This window comes from Rousettus aegyptiacus, unplaced genomic scaffold (genome assembly GCF_014176215.1).
Source record: "Rousettus aegyptiacus isolate mRouAeg1 unplaced genomic scaffold, mRouAeg1.p scaffold_m13_p_5, whole genome shotgun sequence".
NCBI lineage: Eukaryota > Metazoa > Chordata > Mammalia > Chiroptera > Pteropodidae > Rousettus > Rousettus aegyptiacus.
The window spans coordinates 15619967-15636821 of record NW_023416308.1 but is presented as its reverse complement, the minus strand read 5'-3'; the positions used below and the strand labels follow the sequence as shown (position 1 = coordinate 15636821).

The following is a 16855-nucleotide window of genomic DNA, read 5'->3' as shown; positions in this document are numbered from 1 at the left end:
TCATTGTTAGGGCATGGCTCTTTTTCCTAAGGCTTAACCTTTCTGAGTTCAGAGGTTCTCAGTGAGCTCTACTCTGAGTGGGCTGGAACTCCATCTTCCAATCCTGTCCAACCTCTCTGGTGTTTCCATTTAGCTCTTAGCCCTCCAGCTGCCACCGTGTACTAGTCCTCGTGGAGTTTACTTGTGTATCCTCAACTGAGGATCTGGGGCAGCCTCACATAGAATTTTGGGCGTTTCTTCTGTGGACTGTGCAAGATGTCCATGTGTGTGCCCGCAGGTGAGAAGGCCTCCCTTGGCCACAGGCACTCAGGCACTGTGGCAGCCTTGAAGGAGACAGGTGGTTGGGGTTAGGTGTACAGCTGCCCCGGCTTAGGAAGGCCACGCAGGCCCACACAGTTTTTCTCCTGTGGTCTTGAACACTAGTCTTCTGCCTCAGCTCAGTTAGGCTAGTGAGGCTGTCATGCTCTGCTTGGACTTCCTCTCCCTTCCCCTCACTGTCCATAAAGTGCCCCAGGCAGAATTCACAGTCTGAATCACCTGCTGTTCAGGATCTGAAAACAGTTGCCTCATGTATTTTGCCCCATGGCTTTGCCAGTGCATAGCCCCTGGTGACTGTTGACCAGTTATCCCAAGGCTGTTTTTGCAGGTTTTGACATCAGTATGGTGAGCAGGAAGGCTGAGGCAGACGTGACAAAGCAGTGGTTCCCAAACCTGTCTCCCTGTCTACCTCACTTGGAACTCTTGTTTTACATACCATTTCTGGGGTAGCCTTAGACCTTCTTAGTCAGCCTTGGGGGTCTGGCATCTGTTTGTAACCACTCCCCCCAAGGATTTGTGTCCCGCCTGATCAGCATAGTCTAGGACAGCTTTCACTAATGATTGTTGGACATTTTTAGTAATTTAGGTAGAATTGATGAAGAACTAGGGTCTCAAAGTCTGAGACTTTTACATACTGTCTGAGTGCTTGGCTGATACTAGAAATAACTTAGAAAAGTATTAGGCTGTTTGTGGGTTTTTTAGCTATTGTTTTCTGCTTTCCTTCCCCTCCCCTTTCCTTTTCCCCCATCCAACCTTATTTGTCTCTTAGTAGCACAGTGTAGGAAAAAAATTGAATTATTTGGAACTTTTCATTCTTTTGTAGTTTTGTTTCATTTTAAGTGCTTTATTATTATTTTTTTTTTTATAGGGAGACATTAGAGAAGCAAGTATTTGCTATTTGGTGGCAAAAGATGTTTCGGGTTCGAGAAAACCGCTTGGCAGAAAGAATGGTAAGTGATTTTCCCTGAGGAGGTGCCTGCAAAGGGCAAGACCTGTTTCAAGCCTTTGTGGTCACTGTGTCCTCTCCTCAGGACATCTCCTGGAATCCAAACTCACACTGAAGCATGTCCTGCCTGTGTCCAGGACTCACAAGGCAGGGCCAGGGTCTGGGACATCTGTTTGCTTTGTATAGGTGGCTTCTGGGCCAGGGCACCTAGCTCCTGAATGTCCATTTCTTTTGCCTTGGTCGTTATTTATGGCATGTTGATTCTTTCTGGCTTCTGTACCCACTCTTTCTTGACTCGTACTGTTCTTTCCTTGCCATCTTGCCACAGGCTATCCTTCATGCAGAGCGGCAGCTTCTGCGAAGGTCCTGGTCTACGTGGGAGCAGCAGGCTGCAGCACATTGCCAGGAGCGGCAATGGCAAGCAGTGGCCTGTGCCCACCACCGCCACAGGCAGCTCAGGAAGGCATTCTGCGTCTGGAGGGATAGTGCCCGAGGGCTCAGATCAGAGTGAGTGGCCGCTTCCGCCTCAGGAGCTTTTCCCATCTCAGACCAGTTTTGACATAGTGGCAGCACTGTCAGCTCTTGAGTGCCCATCCAGAGGGTCATGTTAGCCTAGACTCTGGTTTTAAGTGCCAGAAATTCAATCAGAAACCATCTAAGCAAAACCAGGGCTGTAGGGAGAGGATCCTGAGGTACTGCCTGGAACTCCCATCCTCAGGAACTTGACGTGCTCCTTAAAGTGACCATGGCCAAGGAATGGAGTAATTGGCCCATTTGGGGATAGTGGACCCCTCTTCCCTAGGAGCAGCAGCTACGCCCAGGGGCAGGCTGTGGCACATGGTCAGGAGGGCAAGACAGACGGGCCACGTGTCCACTGCAGACATTGTCCTGCTTTGGCACCTTTCTGTATCTACTTTGTGCTCTGAGGAGCTCCCTACTTCTCAGACTCTGGCCACATTTAATCTCTTCCTCAGTCGCCCGCACATGAGTACGTGTCCATGATACTTGAAGCCCTGTGAGGTTGTCCATAAAAATTTGATTATATGTACACTTTTCTGGGGGGAGAACTCATCCTTTGGCAGCTCTTCTGAGAGGGTCTTAACTTGCCCCCACATTTAAGAACCACTAGATAGGAGCCAGGGACTGTGAAGGGATGCCCATCGAGAGGGCCCTAGGCAGGTCTGGGCTGCAGCACTGAGCTCTGACTCTCTCCCCGTAGAAAGGTGGGCATGATGCTGGCTGCAGAGTTCCACTCAGCACGGCTCCTGCGTTGGGCTTGGAACAGGTGGAGGGAGGTAAGTCTTTGGCACAGGCGCCACCCACGTGTGGCTTGTAGACAGGTGGAGCTGTGTGTCAGCATGACTCAAAGCAGACATATGGCCTCCTCCCCAGTCCCTCAGAAACCACCTGCCTCTGAGTGGAGGGAAGAGGCCAGGCAGAAGATGAAGAGTTTTAACCTGGTTTTGTGAGATGAACTTACTAAATCTAAAATTCCTGGCCTAACCATTTATAGGCATCCTACTCTGGGTAAAAAATATTTATGCTAATTTGTTGGAGCATTTACCCTAAGTCAGGCACATGCCCCATTCCAGTAAAACCCTCAAAGATACCTATTTATAAATGAGAAAGCTGGGGCTCCCAGGTTTCGTGCACCCGAGCTCACTCAAACTGCATGTAAGTGGAGACAAAGCTGAGTCTGTCCTACTCGGCCCTCGGTGGCCGGCTCTCTCCTTTGTCTACAGTACCTGGCCCTGCGGGGTGCTGAGCAACAGAAGCTGATGCGAGCAGACCTGCATCGCCAGCACATCTTGCTGCACAGGGCGCTGCAGACCTGGGGGGTAGGAGCTGCTGCTTTCCTACAAATCTCCTTGCGTTTGCTGGGTAGGGGAGGGGCAGGGTTCGGAGACTTTGTTTGTCTTTCTTGTTCTTCGTGCCTTTCTCAGAACAGTCTTTCACCAGCTTCAAACAGAACAATTACCCTGGAACTGGGTCTTACAGCCACAGGGTTAAATTCTTCCATCCTTGCTCAGTAGAAAATGAAAAATAAGTGCTATCTGGGGTCACCAGCTATACCATCAAAATGGCCCCTTGTCTAGGAGTCCAGTGGTTTGATTTATTAGATGAGGACTTAGCAAGACAGTCCTCTCCGTGTTGTTTGAGTGGTCTCCTGGTCTTAGACCTCAGGCCTTTTGGCCTCCCTCAACTCTCTTGTAAGCTCTGGGCATTATAGTCCCTGTTAAGAATATACTTCTGAGGCCTGTCTGGGACTAGGGAGCACTGTGGGCCCAGGGGCAGCCTCCAGTCTTCCTGGTCTCTTGCAGACCTACCAGAGCCAGGTACGGAGTGTCCTACAAGAGGTGGCAACCAGGGAGAGCCAGCACAAGAGGCAGCTACTACGGTGAGTCTCCCAGTGTCTCCCAGGCCCAGCCTGAGGATTGGGGAACAGATTCTAGACTCAGGCAGGTAGGGAGTTTTATCCAGGGCCAGGCAGAGGACAGGCCTGGCTGGCTACCTTGTGCTGTTCATAGTATAGCTTTGGCTTTTTCACAGCAAACACTCCATTCACTGGTTCACCTCTTATGTCTTGAATCCAACCTGTATGCAAAGCAAAGACCTCTGGGAAGCAGCTCTCACCTGAATATCTGTGAGATCTCCTGTTTATCTTGCTTCTCTGAGTACTTTACCCTCCCCATTTCAGACCTGGAAGATTCAGCTTCTCAAGGGGCCATTTCAGCACCTCTCCTGCTCTAGAAGCTGCCTCTCAGTTTCCAGTCAGTTACCAACCCCCTTGGCTCTCTGGGCCTTTCACTGACTCTGCAGAGTCATCTCTTCACCTTTAGGACCATCTGTATCTGCGCCACTCTTGGAGGTCACTCTTACTGCCTTGGCTCCAGCTCTCTCATGAGCCCATCCTCCAGCACCTGCTAAGCCAAGCTCTAAACTCATTCCTCCCTGGCAGGCCTCCCTCATTCCTGTCAGTTCCTTCTTCTGATTTGTTCAGCACACGCTATTTTAGTGGGTGGTGCCCCTGGTGGACTTTAAACAGTGCCATCCCTCCTTCAGAGTCCCATAAAGTGCCTACCCGGCTCCTCAGAGCAGCGTAGGAAGAGGGAGTCCCCAAACTAACTCAGCACCAGGCAAGGCTCTGAGGTTCCAGTACCCTTCCTCCAGCTTCCCTGTCTTTCTATACCTCCCTAATCACAGCACAAGTCACCTGTGTCATCATAGCCTGGTTACAGCTGTGTTCTCCGTAGCACATAAATGGGTGAGGATGCAGTGTTTGGTCTTGTTCACCATGGTGTCCCCAGTGCCTGACACAGGCAGGTGCTCAGCAACTGTGTGTCGCACATCTTTGTCAACATAATCCTGGCTGTCAGTGAAACACACTCGCAGACATAAGGCGTTCTTGATTCAGGAGTGAGTCACGGAAACACCCACTGTCTCTCCACACTGGTGTCACCCCTATCCCTGGCCTGTGTACTTATAGGGATGTATTACATCGCTGGAGAGAGAACACCATGGCCCGTGTGGACGAAGCAAAGAAAACCTCTCGAGCAAGGGCTCACTACACAAGGACCGTGTGTTTCAAGGTGAGGCACGGAGAGGCCATCTGGTCACCCAGGAGGGTTTGGGACCGGGCTCCTACGAGGCGGTGGTGTGGGAGGTGGTGCCAGCGATTTGAACAGAACAAGGAACCTAGAAAATGGGATAACTCTTCTCTTCTACCATGTGAGCAGTTGGATTTTATTTTATTGAATTATTATTCAGTATTTATTAAAAAAAAACAAAACATGGCACATGGTGAACTAGTTCTACACACGTGGAATTTTCTGCTGCGACAGACCGTGTCTATCACCACCCCTCTCTCTCCTCTGTCAGAAGAGACTGCTTGTTCCTGCTCATAGGCTTTCAAGTTTCGTGGCTGTAGGACTTTTTAGAAAACAGAGAGCATCCCAGGAATGTGAGGCCATTGGTCATCGTTGGTGGGAAGTGGCCCCAAAATGCCATGTGGCGGGATCTGGTCCTAAGCGCTAGGGGAGGGAGGGAGTGGCAGGGCGTAGCTGCGGGAAGAAGGCGTATTACAGGATGGAGGGGACACCTACAAATGAAATGACAGGTGGTCTCAGGGATGTTTTAGAAGAAGGCCGTGTGCTGGGATCCTGTCGGAAGGCCAGAGTGGTCCGGACAACTTCAAAGCGTCCCACAGATGAGGAACGATTGCATACGGTCAAGGCCCGGTCTGTTCAGGCCGGTGTGTGAACCCTGCTCTGGAAGGGGGGTCAGGACTCTCTGCTTGGCTTCCTGGCTCAGAAAGGAGGAGGCCTTTTAGGGAGGACTGGCGTTTGTGACTGTGTGGGGAGAGGCGCCAGGCATCCCCCTGGCTGCTGCACTTCCTTTTTAAAGGGTTCCGTTAGTGTGATTTCATTAAGTCTCATGTACAAAAGAGTGCATGTAATGTTTGGCTTCTGTGTAACAAATAATATTAGAACGAGTCTACGGCCATGCCACCGTGAGCAAGCCTGATCCCATCTGATCTCAGAAGCTAAGCAGAGGCGGGTCTGGTTAGTACTTGGATGGGAGACCACCTAGGAAGACTAGGTGCTGTAGGCATAAAAAATAAATAAGGAATTGTAAGCTGACAAGGTCCTTGCAATGCGCGAGGTCAACCAAGGGTTGCCTCGTCTAATACATACATACGTACATACATACATACATACAAAGTCCATTTACTTCTTTATAGTATGAAGTTGAACTCCTTCTGGTAGAAAAGTCCCATCCACCCGAGATACTGGGCTTCCTCTGAGGGGACTGGAGACTGTGTCCTGTTGCCTGTGGTCTGTATGGATGGTGGGCGCTTCTGGAATGTGTTGGGTGCTGTGAGTCCATCACTTGGCCTCATTTTATGAGGAGCTGCCAGTAAAGCTGGGGTGCCCCCATAAGTCAATATGCTGTGCTCAGCTTTCTTTTTGTTTGGCGTTTAGGTCCTGGTCCAGTGGCGGGAGGCTGTGGCGGTGCAGATATACTACCGACAGCAAGACGCCTGTGCCATCAGGGAGGCCCAGAAGGTGCTGGATAGGGGTAAGCGGGGTCCGGGAAGCTGAGCACTGCTAAGGACCTGGATCTGCAGTGGTGTGCTTATGTATTTCCCCCAAGTCTTTGTCTCCTTATGTATATTAGTTTCCTGTTGCTGAGGTAACAAAGCACCACAGACCGGGAGGCTTAAAACAACAGAAAATTGTTCTATCAGAGTTCTGGAGCCCAAGTCCAAAATCAAGGTGTTGACAGGGCCATGCTCCCTCCAAAGGCTTAGGAAGAACCCTTCCTTGCCTCTTTCAGCGTCTGGTGGCTCTCAGCAATCCGTGGCATTGTTGACTTATAGGCACCACTCCAGCCTCGGCCTTTGTTTTCACAGTCACATGGCTGTCTTCCCTGTGTGTTTGTGTCTCTGTTTATAAGTATACATCCAGTCATACTGTAGGCCCATCCTACTCCAATACAATGTCAGTTAATTGTACTGCCCTGATCTTTTTTCCAAATAACATCAATTCTGAGGTTCCAGGGTGGTCATGAATTGGAAGGACATAACCGTTCAATCTAGTACATCATAGCATTCTTCTCCCGACTGATTGCCAATCAGTTTATGTTAAAATAAAATGCCAAGGCTTGAGATCTGCAGGCGAATAAGGAAATGAAGGTGAAATGAAGGAATTCAAGGTGGTTAGGGTGGGGTGGTTTTGAGGGGAAAGGCCTTCAGTGGCCGATGCCTGTCAGGTCAGCCCCATCATGAGGGGTCCTGCTTCCTCGCATCCTTGGGCTCTTGTATATTTAGAGAGCAGGACTTGCTCTGTTGGCTTCAGTTAGTCCCTCTGCTGAGACGACAGCCTGGGGAAGACGGTCTGGATGGGAGCCTCTGCTCACAAGACGGTGGAAACAGACCCACGGCCTCACAGTGTGGGGATCCAACACTCTGAGGAGACACCCATGGTTAAAATAAGTGAAAATACAAATGGAAATGGTTTAAGTCAGACCATAGTGAAAACACATCAAGTTATGTTGGCTTGATGGAGTTTGCGCTAGGACAAATTGATCAGCTTTGGTTTAGTTGGCTGTAGGGTGTGTGTGTCGATGAACACAGACTCCATTTTCCTCTAGACAGAAACCTGGGGTCAGATATCTTGTGCCTGCTCCACCTGTGATGTGCTTCTCTGTGTCCTCAAGCTGCCCTTCACCCCAGAAACGAGTGCTGTGTTTCTAGTTCACTCCCAAGAAAGAAACTGAAGGGCTCAGCCCATCCCTTGGCCTCTGGACAGAGCTGTGGCACCCAGTGCAGCCCAGGCAGCCACGTGGGGAGTTAAGGTTATAGGTGCTGCCCAAAGCCGATTGTCTCCACAGCACTGCGGGGCAGGCAGTGTTCCTTAGAAGGGAGTGGCAGTGTGAGGCAGTCCTTGGGATTGCCATGATACAAGGGACTTGGAAGACCATGTGACAAGACACTGTTCTCAGTACATAGTAGATGTGCATTTAATACCTAGGACCATTTCTTGGCTTAATTAAGGCCTCTGAGTTACAGGCTCACCTTGGCAGTCCAAGCATGGGGCCAGGTGCTGGAGGACAGACTAGAGGCAGAGTGTCATATGTCTTGTTAAACAGAGTGCTTAAGAAGTATCAGCAGGGTCATACGCTAACTGTGTGACCTGGGGCAAGTCCTCTGCACCTCAGTTTCTCCGTCTGTAAAATGGGGATAATGGTACCTGCCTCTTGGGGTTGTCATGAGGATCCAGTGAAACTAACGTATATGCGCTTAAAGCACGGACCAAGAAGTGCCAACACTTAGTACTAACATTTGACCTCCAGGCTTGTGAACACCACCTTCCCTGCCCCCTCTGGCGGTGCTGGAAGGCACCCCATCTTGGCATCAGTGCCCTGGTATCAACTCTCTTCTGTTGTCTTTGAAAGAAACTGCTCTCAGGGCCTAAGAAAAGAAGAAATCCTAAGTAAAATCAGCAGAAGAAAGTGTTTGCTTCCTCACAAGACAATCTGGTGACACAGAAACAAAATGCAGGATGTGGTTCCTACCTGTGAAGCCCGGGCGCCAGAGGAAATGGCTCAGCAGACGCCGCGCCTCTTCTGAGGCCCGGCCAGGGCTGCGTGAACTTCTCTGAGCCTCGTTTTCCTCTCTGGCAAAATGGGGACGTCTCTTCCCACTCTGTCAGACCAGAGGTCTTCTAGGCCACCCAGCAGCATCTTGCAGGTTGCTCTGTGGAGCCCCTGGCACACCCGTGTTTGTTGTGGCTCTGGTGGGCCTTTGTGGGGTCGCAACAGCAAACAGCAGACTTGGTTCCAGTCCCTAGGGTGCTCAGTTGCTGAAGGTGACCAGAGCTGTCCTTAGTTGAAGAGTAGCCACCAACCACACGTAGTGGTTTCACCACGTGTGCACTGACACCCCTGCTCTCCCCACACAGCCGTCTCCGTTCTCCACTCTCTATACTTTGACCATGGCGTAGTCATTTGTATAAATCCTGTAAAAGAGCAAACTGACTTGAATCTGCCTTAGGCCGTCTCAGGACCTGGTTTCGGTGCTGGCGGGACCTCCACCGGAGGGCAGCCCGGCAGAGAGCCCAGCTGGAGAGAGCGGCACAGCATTACCGCCGGCGACTGCTGCTGCAGGGCCTGGCCAGGTGGAAGGTGCACCATCTGGGCTGCCTGAAGAAGAGGGTGAGTCAGGCAGCAACTCCTGTTCCCCCGTGTGGCGGAAATGTCCAGGCCAGGAAACCACCTCCCAGGAAGGAAGAGGTCCTTCCTGTAGACCTCAGAGCAGCCAGTGTGGGTGCTGGGCGGCTTGGGGTCCTGCGGGCACAAGGCTGCAAGAGCCCTTCTGGGATGGCTAGGGGAAAGCCAGCTTCGGATCAGGCCTCTCTGGGTAGAAAATGGCTCCACAAAGAAACTAGGTTTACTCTGAACCATGGCTTGTTAGAGCTGGGGGATCTGCGGAGTCACCTAGAAGCCTGGGGCCAGAGGCCCTTAGCTTGACCCAGGACCTTTCACTTGGGCCCGCAGTCTCACCCTGTGGCTGCTCCCTGGTGGCCTGGACATGGGGCACCCGATGTGCCTCCTCACAGCTCCCCATACGCATGTTTTCCCCCCAGATTCTGCAGAGACAGGGCACCCAACTCCTGGCCCAGACACTCAGCCGGACCTGCTTCTACCAGTGGAGACAACAGGTGGAAGCTGTTGAGCCCCTGTCCCCTCCCCTGCCCACTACCCCACCAGTGACTTCTTTGCATTGCCAGCTTTCTTCCACCTATGACCTGTATAAGGCCAAGTCATTTCAGAGCCTTCTTTTTAAAGTGCCACATTAAAAGAGTATGTCAGAGTACTCTCCAAAATTTAATATGACATGCATTTTAAGTCTGCCGAGGCCTGATAAAATACCAGGCAGGATTGCATCCTGCTCAGCACTGGATTGTCTAGCTTTTCTCCTGTGAGCAGGGCACCCTGCCCTTACTCATTTCCTCCTCCAGAGCTCTTTGCCTTTCTTCTTTCCAGAGGATCATTTGTCACCCACCTCCTCAGGGTTTGGTAGGGAAGGTTCTGAGAGTGACCCAGGACCCCCTGAAGGTGATTTTTCTGTAATCTCTGACTTCTGGTCTGCAGCTGGTGAACAGGAAGCAGGAACAGCAGGGCACAGCCCAGGCCCTGTGGTTCTGGGCCCTCTCCCTACAAGCAAAGGTAATGGAGTCTCTCCATCATATCGCTCCTGCTTCTCCCAGGAAAGGACCATGCCTCAGTGGAGGGCAGGGTGGGCACAGCCCCTGGGGGAGCCTAAAAAGGGAGAACTGGGCCTCACTTCCTCCTCTCCCTGGAGGTGTGGGCTTCGTGGCTGGGCTTTGTGCTGGAGAGGAGGAGAAAGAAAGCGCGGCTGGAGCGGGCAGTGCAGGCCTACCACCGGGAGCTCCTCCAGGATGGTGTCACGCGCCTCCTGCGGTTTGCAGCTGGCATGAAGGCCTTCCGGCAGCAGATGCATGCCCAGCAGCAAGTGCAGGTAGACCTGGGAGCCCCACCTTCTCATGGGGAGTGGGCAGGACATAGCATGATCTGACAGTGGCTGTTGCAGGCAGCCCACAGTCTCCACCGTGCAGTCCGTCGCTGTGCCATGCTCTGGAAGCAGAAGGTGCTGGGGCCAGGCAGGGAGCCTCAGCCCCCCACCTCCACCATGCCCAGAAGGAGAGTGACATTTGAGGTTCCCCTTCCTGACCATGTCATTGCCGCTGGGGATGCCACCTTGGAGACCATGAGACCACGAGCTCCTTGGCCTCACGGGGCTCTTGGCAGCCTGGCCCTGGATGCTGGGGACCCCCAACTCCTGGAGCTGTGAGTAGCTCATCTCTTACTTCCACCCAGGACAAAAGTTTGGATTATAAAGGAGGGAGGACCCTGAGAGTCACTGCTGAGATGCTGGGATCCCTCTCTCCAGCAGGCTCTGTTCCTCCCAGGTACTGAGAGAGAATGCACTTAGCAAGAGGAATAGCTGTAGGGCAGCCCTCCTGCCCCCAGGCCTGCCCGTGTCCCACTTTTCCCCTTAGAGCCAGGAAATGGGCTTCCTCTTGGAAACCTCACTTTCTGTGCCCTGGCCCTAGCCCCATCCCCACACACCATGCTGATGTAGCTGTTGGCTTTCAGGGTGACCAGTGCTTCCTGAGCCAGGGAGAGAGGTTGCCGGTGGGGAAAGTCAGCATCCTGGGCCGTGGTCCTGCTCCACTTGCCTTACCCCCAGCTCCTGACCCTGACAAGCCTGCTCCCTCATGACATGGGACCAGCACCTGCATTGCCTGGGTTACTGTAGAGGTCAAATGAGAGGACATGGGTGAGGCAGCTGTGGCATCAAGCTTGCTTCCTTGGAATTGCTAGAAGTTCCATATGGCCCAGGCCCACACTAACTCACGTGCTGACCTTGGGCAAGAACCTCTCCTTTGGCCGTGAGTCTCCCGATAGGATTGGAGGGGTCAGACTAGGTGACCCCCTTACCCCACAGATGTCTCAGGCCCCCAGCAGCCCCTGAGCAGCCTGGAGGAATAAGCCCATGTTTCTTCCCAGCAATGCTGTGCGCTTGGCAAGGAAGCAGCCACGACGCCCAGACTTCCTGCTGGAGCCCTTACAGAGCCAGAGGCCCCTGCGGTATGGTACCCTGGGGAGCAGGGTTAGGTCACATGATCCTGGGCTACCTTTACCCAGGGCCTGTGACTTGGGGTCTGAGGGTGGGTGGCCCCCTTTCCTTCCTGCTCAGGATACTGCAGCTTGACCAGCTCCTGCCTTCCCTCTGCTCAGGCCTGAGGTGCTGAGGGAGCAAGACCTCGGCATAGCCCAGCCAGCAAGCCCTTCCCCGACAAGGCCCTTCCTGGCAAAGGCCCAGAAAGCACTGATCCCAAGCAGCTCTCTGCCCCAGCCTGGTGCTTTGCCCAGTCCTGCTGGCCTGAAGTTACCCCCCACAGCAAGTACAGGCCTGGAGCTGCTGCCGCCTTCCTCCTTCACGTTGCGTGGGGTAGATGCACCCACCAGAGTAAGTCCTCCCTGGTCACCTGGGGTCCCATTTTCTCGTCTGGACTTTGGTGCTATAGCCACAGCTATGCTTATTGCTTCTGGGATACTCCTGGCTCTGGAAGATGCAGGGAGGCCGCTCATTCATTCACCAAGTGTAGATGCCAGTGTCCTAGGGACACAGTAGTGAATGGCCTGTGAGGCTCCTTGCTCGTGAGGCTAAATATATCTTTGTCTGTGAGGATCCCCACTCAAATAGAGGCTGTAGATGATGCAGGGCCATGCAGGCCCTGGTCAGTTTGGATTTTAATGAGTAGGAAGTAGGGGAAGATGGTGGCTGCTGTGATCTGATGACATTGCAGAAGGTGCTAGTGGCTGCAGACATGGCTAATACGGTGGTGGGAGACACTAGGTAGGACTTACTTTGAGGGGTTTGGTAAAGGTGAAAGAAGGAACCTGGCATGGCTCCCAGGTGTCTGGCTTGGATAACTCAGGGAATGAGTTCTATCGAAGGAAGGAAAATAGGGTGGGGTCCTACTTGGGGAGAAGCATGAAGAGCATTTTTGAACCTGTCAAATTTTGAGATAAAGCAACAGGATTGAAGTTGGCCTTTAGGGAAGGGGTCAGGACTAGAAATCAAAACTGAGAATCATATTGTAGATTGATGGTAAAGCCCTAGAAACCAACGAGGTCACCCGGGAGGAGCGGGTGACATTGAAGTTGAGGACTTGGCATGGAGGAGCGAGAGAGCATGAGCTCTCGGTAATGGAGGCGATATTGGGCCACCCCAAGGAGCTGGTGCCTGAAGAGAGCTGTGGCAAGGCTGAGGGGGTGAGGGGTGATAGGAGAGAGGACACTGTTGTCACCAGGAGGGAATGGAGAACGGTTGTAGGTGGGTGGTTGAATAAGAACAGTTGCCTCTGCTTTTCTCACTGAAAGGCAGGGTCACAGCTCAGTTGAGGCATGGGTGAAAGGTCAGTAAGGCTTGAAGCTGATGCTTGGGGCAGTGCTGAGCCAACCTCTAAGGAAGGGGTAGGACAGGACTGCGAAGGTCTGGTTGCTTGTGAGACTTTCTCCACTGGTGTCAGGTCATAAAAGGCAGAGCCAGGCCTCTGAGTGAGCTGGCTGAGTGAGCTCACTCAGAGGCCTGGCTCAGTGGAAGCCCAGTTCCTGGGGCCTCACCTACCCTCCCCCTGCAGTGGGCGGCCTTGGCTTCCTCCAACTTCCCTGCTCATTGTCCATCCTTCCTTTACAGGCTTCAGCACAGCCAACCTTCCCTGGGCCTACACCCCAGACCCTTCCATCCCTAGCCAGTGTCCCCAGTCCCCATCTGCTCCTTCCTGGAGACTTCGCAGGCACCCAGCCTGGCTCTGAAACCAGAGGTGTGTACCTGAGGCCTGTCAGCGCAGCAAGTACTCAGGCCACTCCCGGCACCTGGGCTCCCTCAGTTCAACCTGGGTCCAGCCAGGAGGGTGGTCAAGATAAAGTTTACTCTCTTATTGCCATGGGCCACGCCAACCTGGAGGCTGAGCTTGAGGACATCCAGCGGCAACTGCAAGATTACCAGACCATGAAGCAGAACCTCTGGTAAGAACCGGAAACGCCCCTGCTCTCCACCCACACTGTGCACTGCCAGTCCCCCATATACAGGTACCTCTAAGTCCTGCTTAGGAAGGCCAGGTTGGCCTTACCTGTGGGACAGAGGACAAAGCTGGGCAAATGGTCTACCCAGTGATTGTGACATGGGACAAAAAAGGTACAAAGACAGGCCTGGGCCCCAGCTGACCACAGTGGATTGTCACGTCTTTCCTGTGGTCTGGGTCTATAGCATGGGTCCTCCCGGCTGGGGACCCTCACCGTGAGTAGCAACGTTAGAGGGAAAGGGAGGGTTTCTGCCTGGGCCCGTCAAAGTTGCAGTCTGCTGGAAGGTGGAGGCTGGAATAGGTGCCCTCCTCCCTCCACCCAAATCAGAAGTAGCTGTGTGTTTCTCCCCAAGCCTCCACCAAGGGCCCAGCCAGGCGGACAGCAGGTGTCTCACTTCCTCAGGTCCTACAAGCGGCAAGCGAGTAGCTTGCGCCGGTGGCTGGAGCTGAGCCAGGAGGAGCCCAAGTCTGAGGACCGGGAAGCAGAGCTTAAGGTGCAAGAACAGCTGCAAGAGGTGAGGCCCCATGTGGTCCTGGGATGGGCTCTGGCTGTGCTGCCTCTCAGCTCGGCCTGTCCCTTCCTGGCCCCCAGGTGGAACTGCAGATCCAGCAGCTGGCTGCAGAGCTCCAGGCCCGGCGCCAGCCTATCCGCACCTGCATTGCCCGAGTCCAGGCCCTGCGGCAGGCTCTGTGCTAGAGCCGTTGCCCCAGGGAGGCCTCAGCCCACCTCCAGGAACAGACTGCAAAGCTAAAATGTTTTATTTTTTTTATTTCAAAATGTTGCAATTAAATGAATTACTGTTCAGAAGTCTCCCACTTTTCATACAAAAATACTGTGCTACTGATACAGTTGAAAAAGTTCAAATGGCTTCTCCTGCAGGAGAAATTCACAGAGTCCCCAGGAGACATGGACCTGGCCCTGTCCCCATTCATCATCAGTGGCTCCCTAAGGCCTACATACCTGGGGACAGGTTTTCTAGGCACTGACCCTGCCTCCCCACCCAACCCAACATACAAAGGCTCCTCTGCCACCAACAGAAGCCCCTGAATCAATAGCAGCAACTTTCCCATATTTAACATAGGTCTAGATCTGGGGGAGGGGATACAAGCTCTCCTTGGCCCAGCCCAGCCACCACTGTGCCTGTCCCCTTCAGATGGATTCAGTAATTGGTCTTGCCTGCTGAAAAGAACTTGCCAGCTCCAGGTTGCTCATCAGGGTCTGCAATGTGCCTTGCCATTAGTCACCATCCGCAGAAGACGCTAGCAGCCACAAGTGTGAAGCAGAAAGACAGCTTTTCCCAGTGAGTAGGGTGGAGTGAATTTGGGAATAGAAAGTGGTTGAGTTAAAGGCCCTGCTCTAGGGACAGGCCCACAGTCAGTGCCAGGAGGCACCCCATGCTGGGTAGGCCAAAAGCAGTTATAGGAGGAGCAGCAAGAAGGTACATTATCACTTACCGTCTTAAACGGAAACCAGACCAACTGAATACTCAGCCAGGAGACGAAGGGTCTCCAGTTTATACAACAGAGGTTAAAACCTCCAAAAGGGAATTTGAGATCATCCCGGCACTTAATTTTCTCTTTAGGGTGGGAAGAGGGGATGAAGTAGGTCTAGGGCAGAGTAGGGGCTCTGACCTCATCTGTACCTCTGGGACAGCAGGAACAGAAGTCACCCAGGTCCTGCCTGGTCAGACCCCACAGCCCTGAGAGTCCCCTCTCTGGCTAGCCATGGAGGTTCTCCTCAAAAAGATCCCCCTGTTTCTGTTTGGAAAAAAAAATCCCTCAGTAGCTGAAGCCAGGAAAGTCACTCTAGAGGGAGCCCAGAGCCTCTCCGAATCGGATTTTCTGTCCCGCTTTCAGCTTGAAGTCGAAGTCCTTGGGGGCCTCGAAGATGAGCACGATGGTGGAGCCCAGGTTGAACTCGCCCAGGTGCTCGCCCTTACGCATGGGGATGCCCTCCTTGTTGGCGTGTGTCACAAAGCTGAAGTCGTTGTAGGAGCCCTTGCTATACTCTGGGCTGTTTGTGTGCAGGTCCTAGGAGAGGCCAGGTGCAGAGCATGTCAATACCTGCTCCCTAGACCTTGAACACACCTCTGCTGCCTGTCCCAAACTCAGCTTGGAAAGGGAGGTAGGGACAGCAATTCAGCCCATAGGCTAGGTCTAACCAGACAGTCCCGGATACCAGCTATGAACTGGGCCACTCAAGGACATGGAGGAAGCAGGTCTCTGTTCTCCAGCATGAATGGTGCTGCAAGACCAGCACCCAGGGTGGGCAAGGGGCAGTCACAAACTGACACCAAGAAAGGCAGTGCTCTGGGCAGTGACCACCGCCTCACACACTGGGCCTCCAGTCAGCACACACCACCAAGAACAATATTCCCCTTTGGTACCCAGCAGAAGCAAAGTGCCAAGCCGGAAGGTTAAGTCCTTCCCTCTCCATCCACCTCCAGAAGGGCAAGTAGCAGCAAGTGTGTGTGGAGGGGCACAGAGCAGGAGCTCAGGGCCTGGCCCTTCCTAGAACTTAGTCATGATGGATCTGGCTGCACAGGAGACAGGGCAGGGGGACCCCAAGTGACCCAACTGTTGGGCTTCAGCAGGGCCTGAGCTCTACATACCCGGTCAAAGTAGATGCGGATGGAGCCGACATTGGTGGCCCCCACAGCTGTCAGTGAAAAGAAGCCATGTTTCCAGTCCCCAGTCAGGACTACCCGCTCATTGTGGCAGAAGAGCTCTTTGATCCAACGGGCCATGCCAGGATTCACAGACATCAGGGAGCCTGTAGAAACAGGGACACTGTTACTCCCCACCCAGCATGAGGACCAGCTACCCAGAGCACGGTGTCACCCCTGTGTCATTCCAAATACAGAGTAGGCTAGATCCCAGCCTACCCCTCACTTCCCACTCCTGGCCAGATTATAAAGCAGTCACCTCCCAGCTTTTGCACCCCAAATCTGCAGCCTGGATCCTTTGATACCTAGAAGCTGAGGACATTCGTCTGGGGCTCATAGAAGTAGCTCTTGGCCACGTGCCAGCCCTGGCCTACCTGGGAAGTGGCGCCGGTGGGACACAGTCCAGTCTGTAGGGGAGTGGAAGCAGTGGTAGTCCCCAGGGGCCAGGTAGATGACGCAGTGGTAGAGCTCGTTTCCTTCTCGGGTGACCAGCTGGCTCTTAAAGGAGCCGCAGGAGGTGTCTGGAGGGGGCAAATACAGGGGCCAGGTTCTCAGACAAGTGCCTAACACGGGCCTGTGTGCAGTCTGGACACAGGGCGGCGCCGAAGCGCTGGGCAGAGTGATTCCAGGCCCAGGGCCAGCTCTCAAGTTCAATAGCCTTCCCAGCATCCCTCCGCAACCTGCTCCCAGCCTTCACCCTCTGACCTCCAGCCCTGCCACAACTTGCAGGACCATCTGGCTGCGAG

General features: G+C 53.3%; 2 protein-coding genes and 1 pseudogene across 9 annotated transcripts in view; 2 read left to right on the top strand and 1 right to left on the bottom strand.

Moving 5' to 3' along the window:
• SFI1 (SFI1 centrin binding protein) overlaps positions 1-14248 on the top strand; it is a 79501-nt gene extending 65253 nt beyond the window's left edge. Inside the window, 17 exon segments of the mRNA XM_036221449.1 lie at positions 1187-1268; positions 1593-1771; positions 2484-2559; positions 3007-3102; positions 3586-3662; positions 4752-4854; positions 6247-6343; positions 8820-8980; positions 9412-9486; positions 9920-9994; positions 10131-10307; positions 10380-10636; positions 11360-11440; positions 11591-11822; positions 13056-13387; positions 13847-13958; positions 14036-14248. Of these exon segments, the coding sequence (XP_036077342.1) occupies positions 1187-1268; positions 1593-1771; positions 2484-2559; positions 3007-3102; positions 3586-3662; positions 4752-4854; positions 6247-6343; positions 8820-8980; positions 9412-9486; positions 9920-9994; positions 10131-10307; positions 10380-10636; positions 11360-11440; positions 11591-11822; positions 13056-13387; positions 13847-13958; positions 14036-14140 (2317 nt within the window). The 3' untranslated portion in view covers positions 14141-14248.
• LOC118603367 lies at positions 5757-5875 on the top strand (annotated as a pseudogene).
• Positions 14196-16855, bottom strand: part of PISD (phosphatidylserine decarboxylase) — a 37036-nt gene continuing 34376 nt past the window's right edge. For all 8 annotated transcript variants that reach the window (XM_016129544.2, XM_036221455.1, XM_016129543.2 and 5 more), the window contains 3 exons: positions 16484-16630; positions 16056-16216; positions 14196-15474 (listed from right to left, as the gene is read on the bottom strand). In XM_016129544.2, coding sequence (XP_015985030.2) covers positions 15250-15474; positions 16056-16216; positions 16484-16630 — 533 coding nt within the window. In that variant the 3' untranslated portion in view covers positions 14196-15249. The remainder of the gene's footprint in view (positions 15475-16055; positions 16217-16483; positions 16631-16855) is intronic.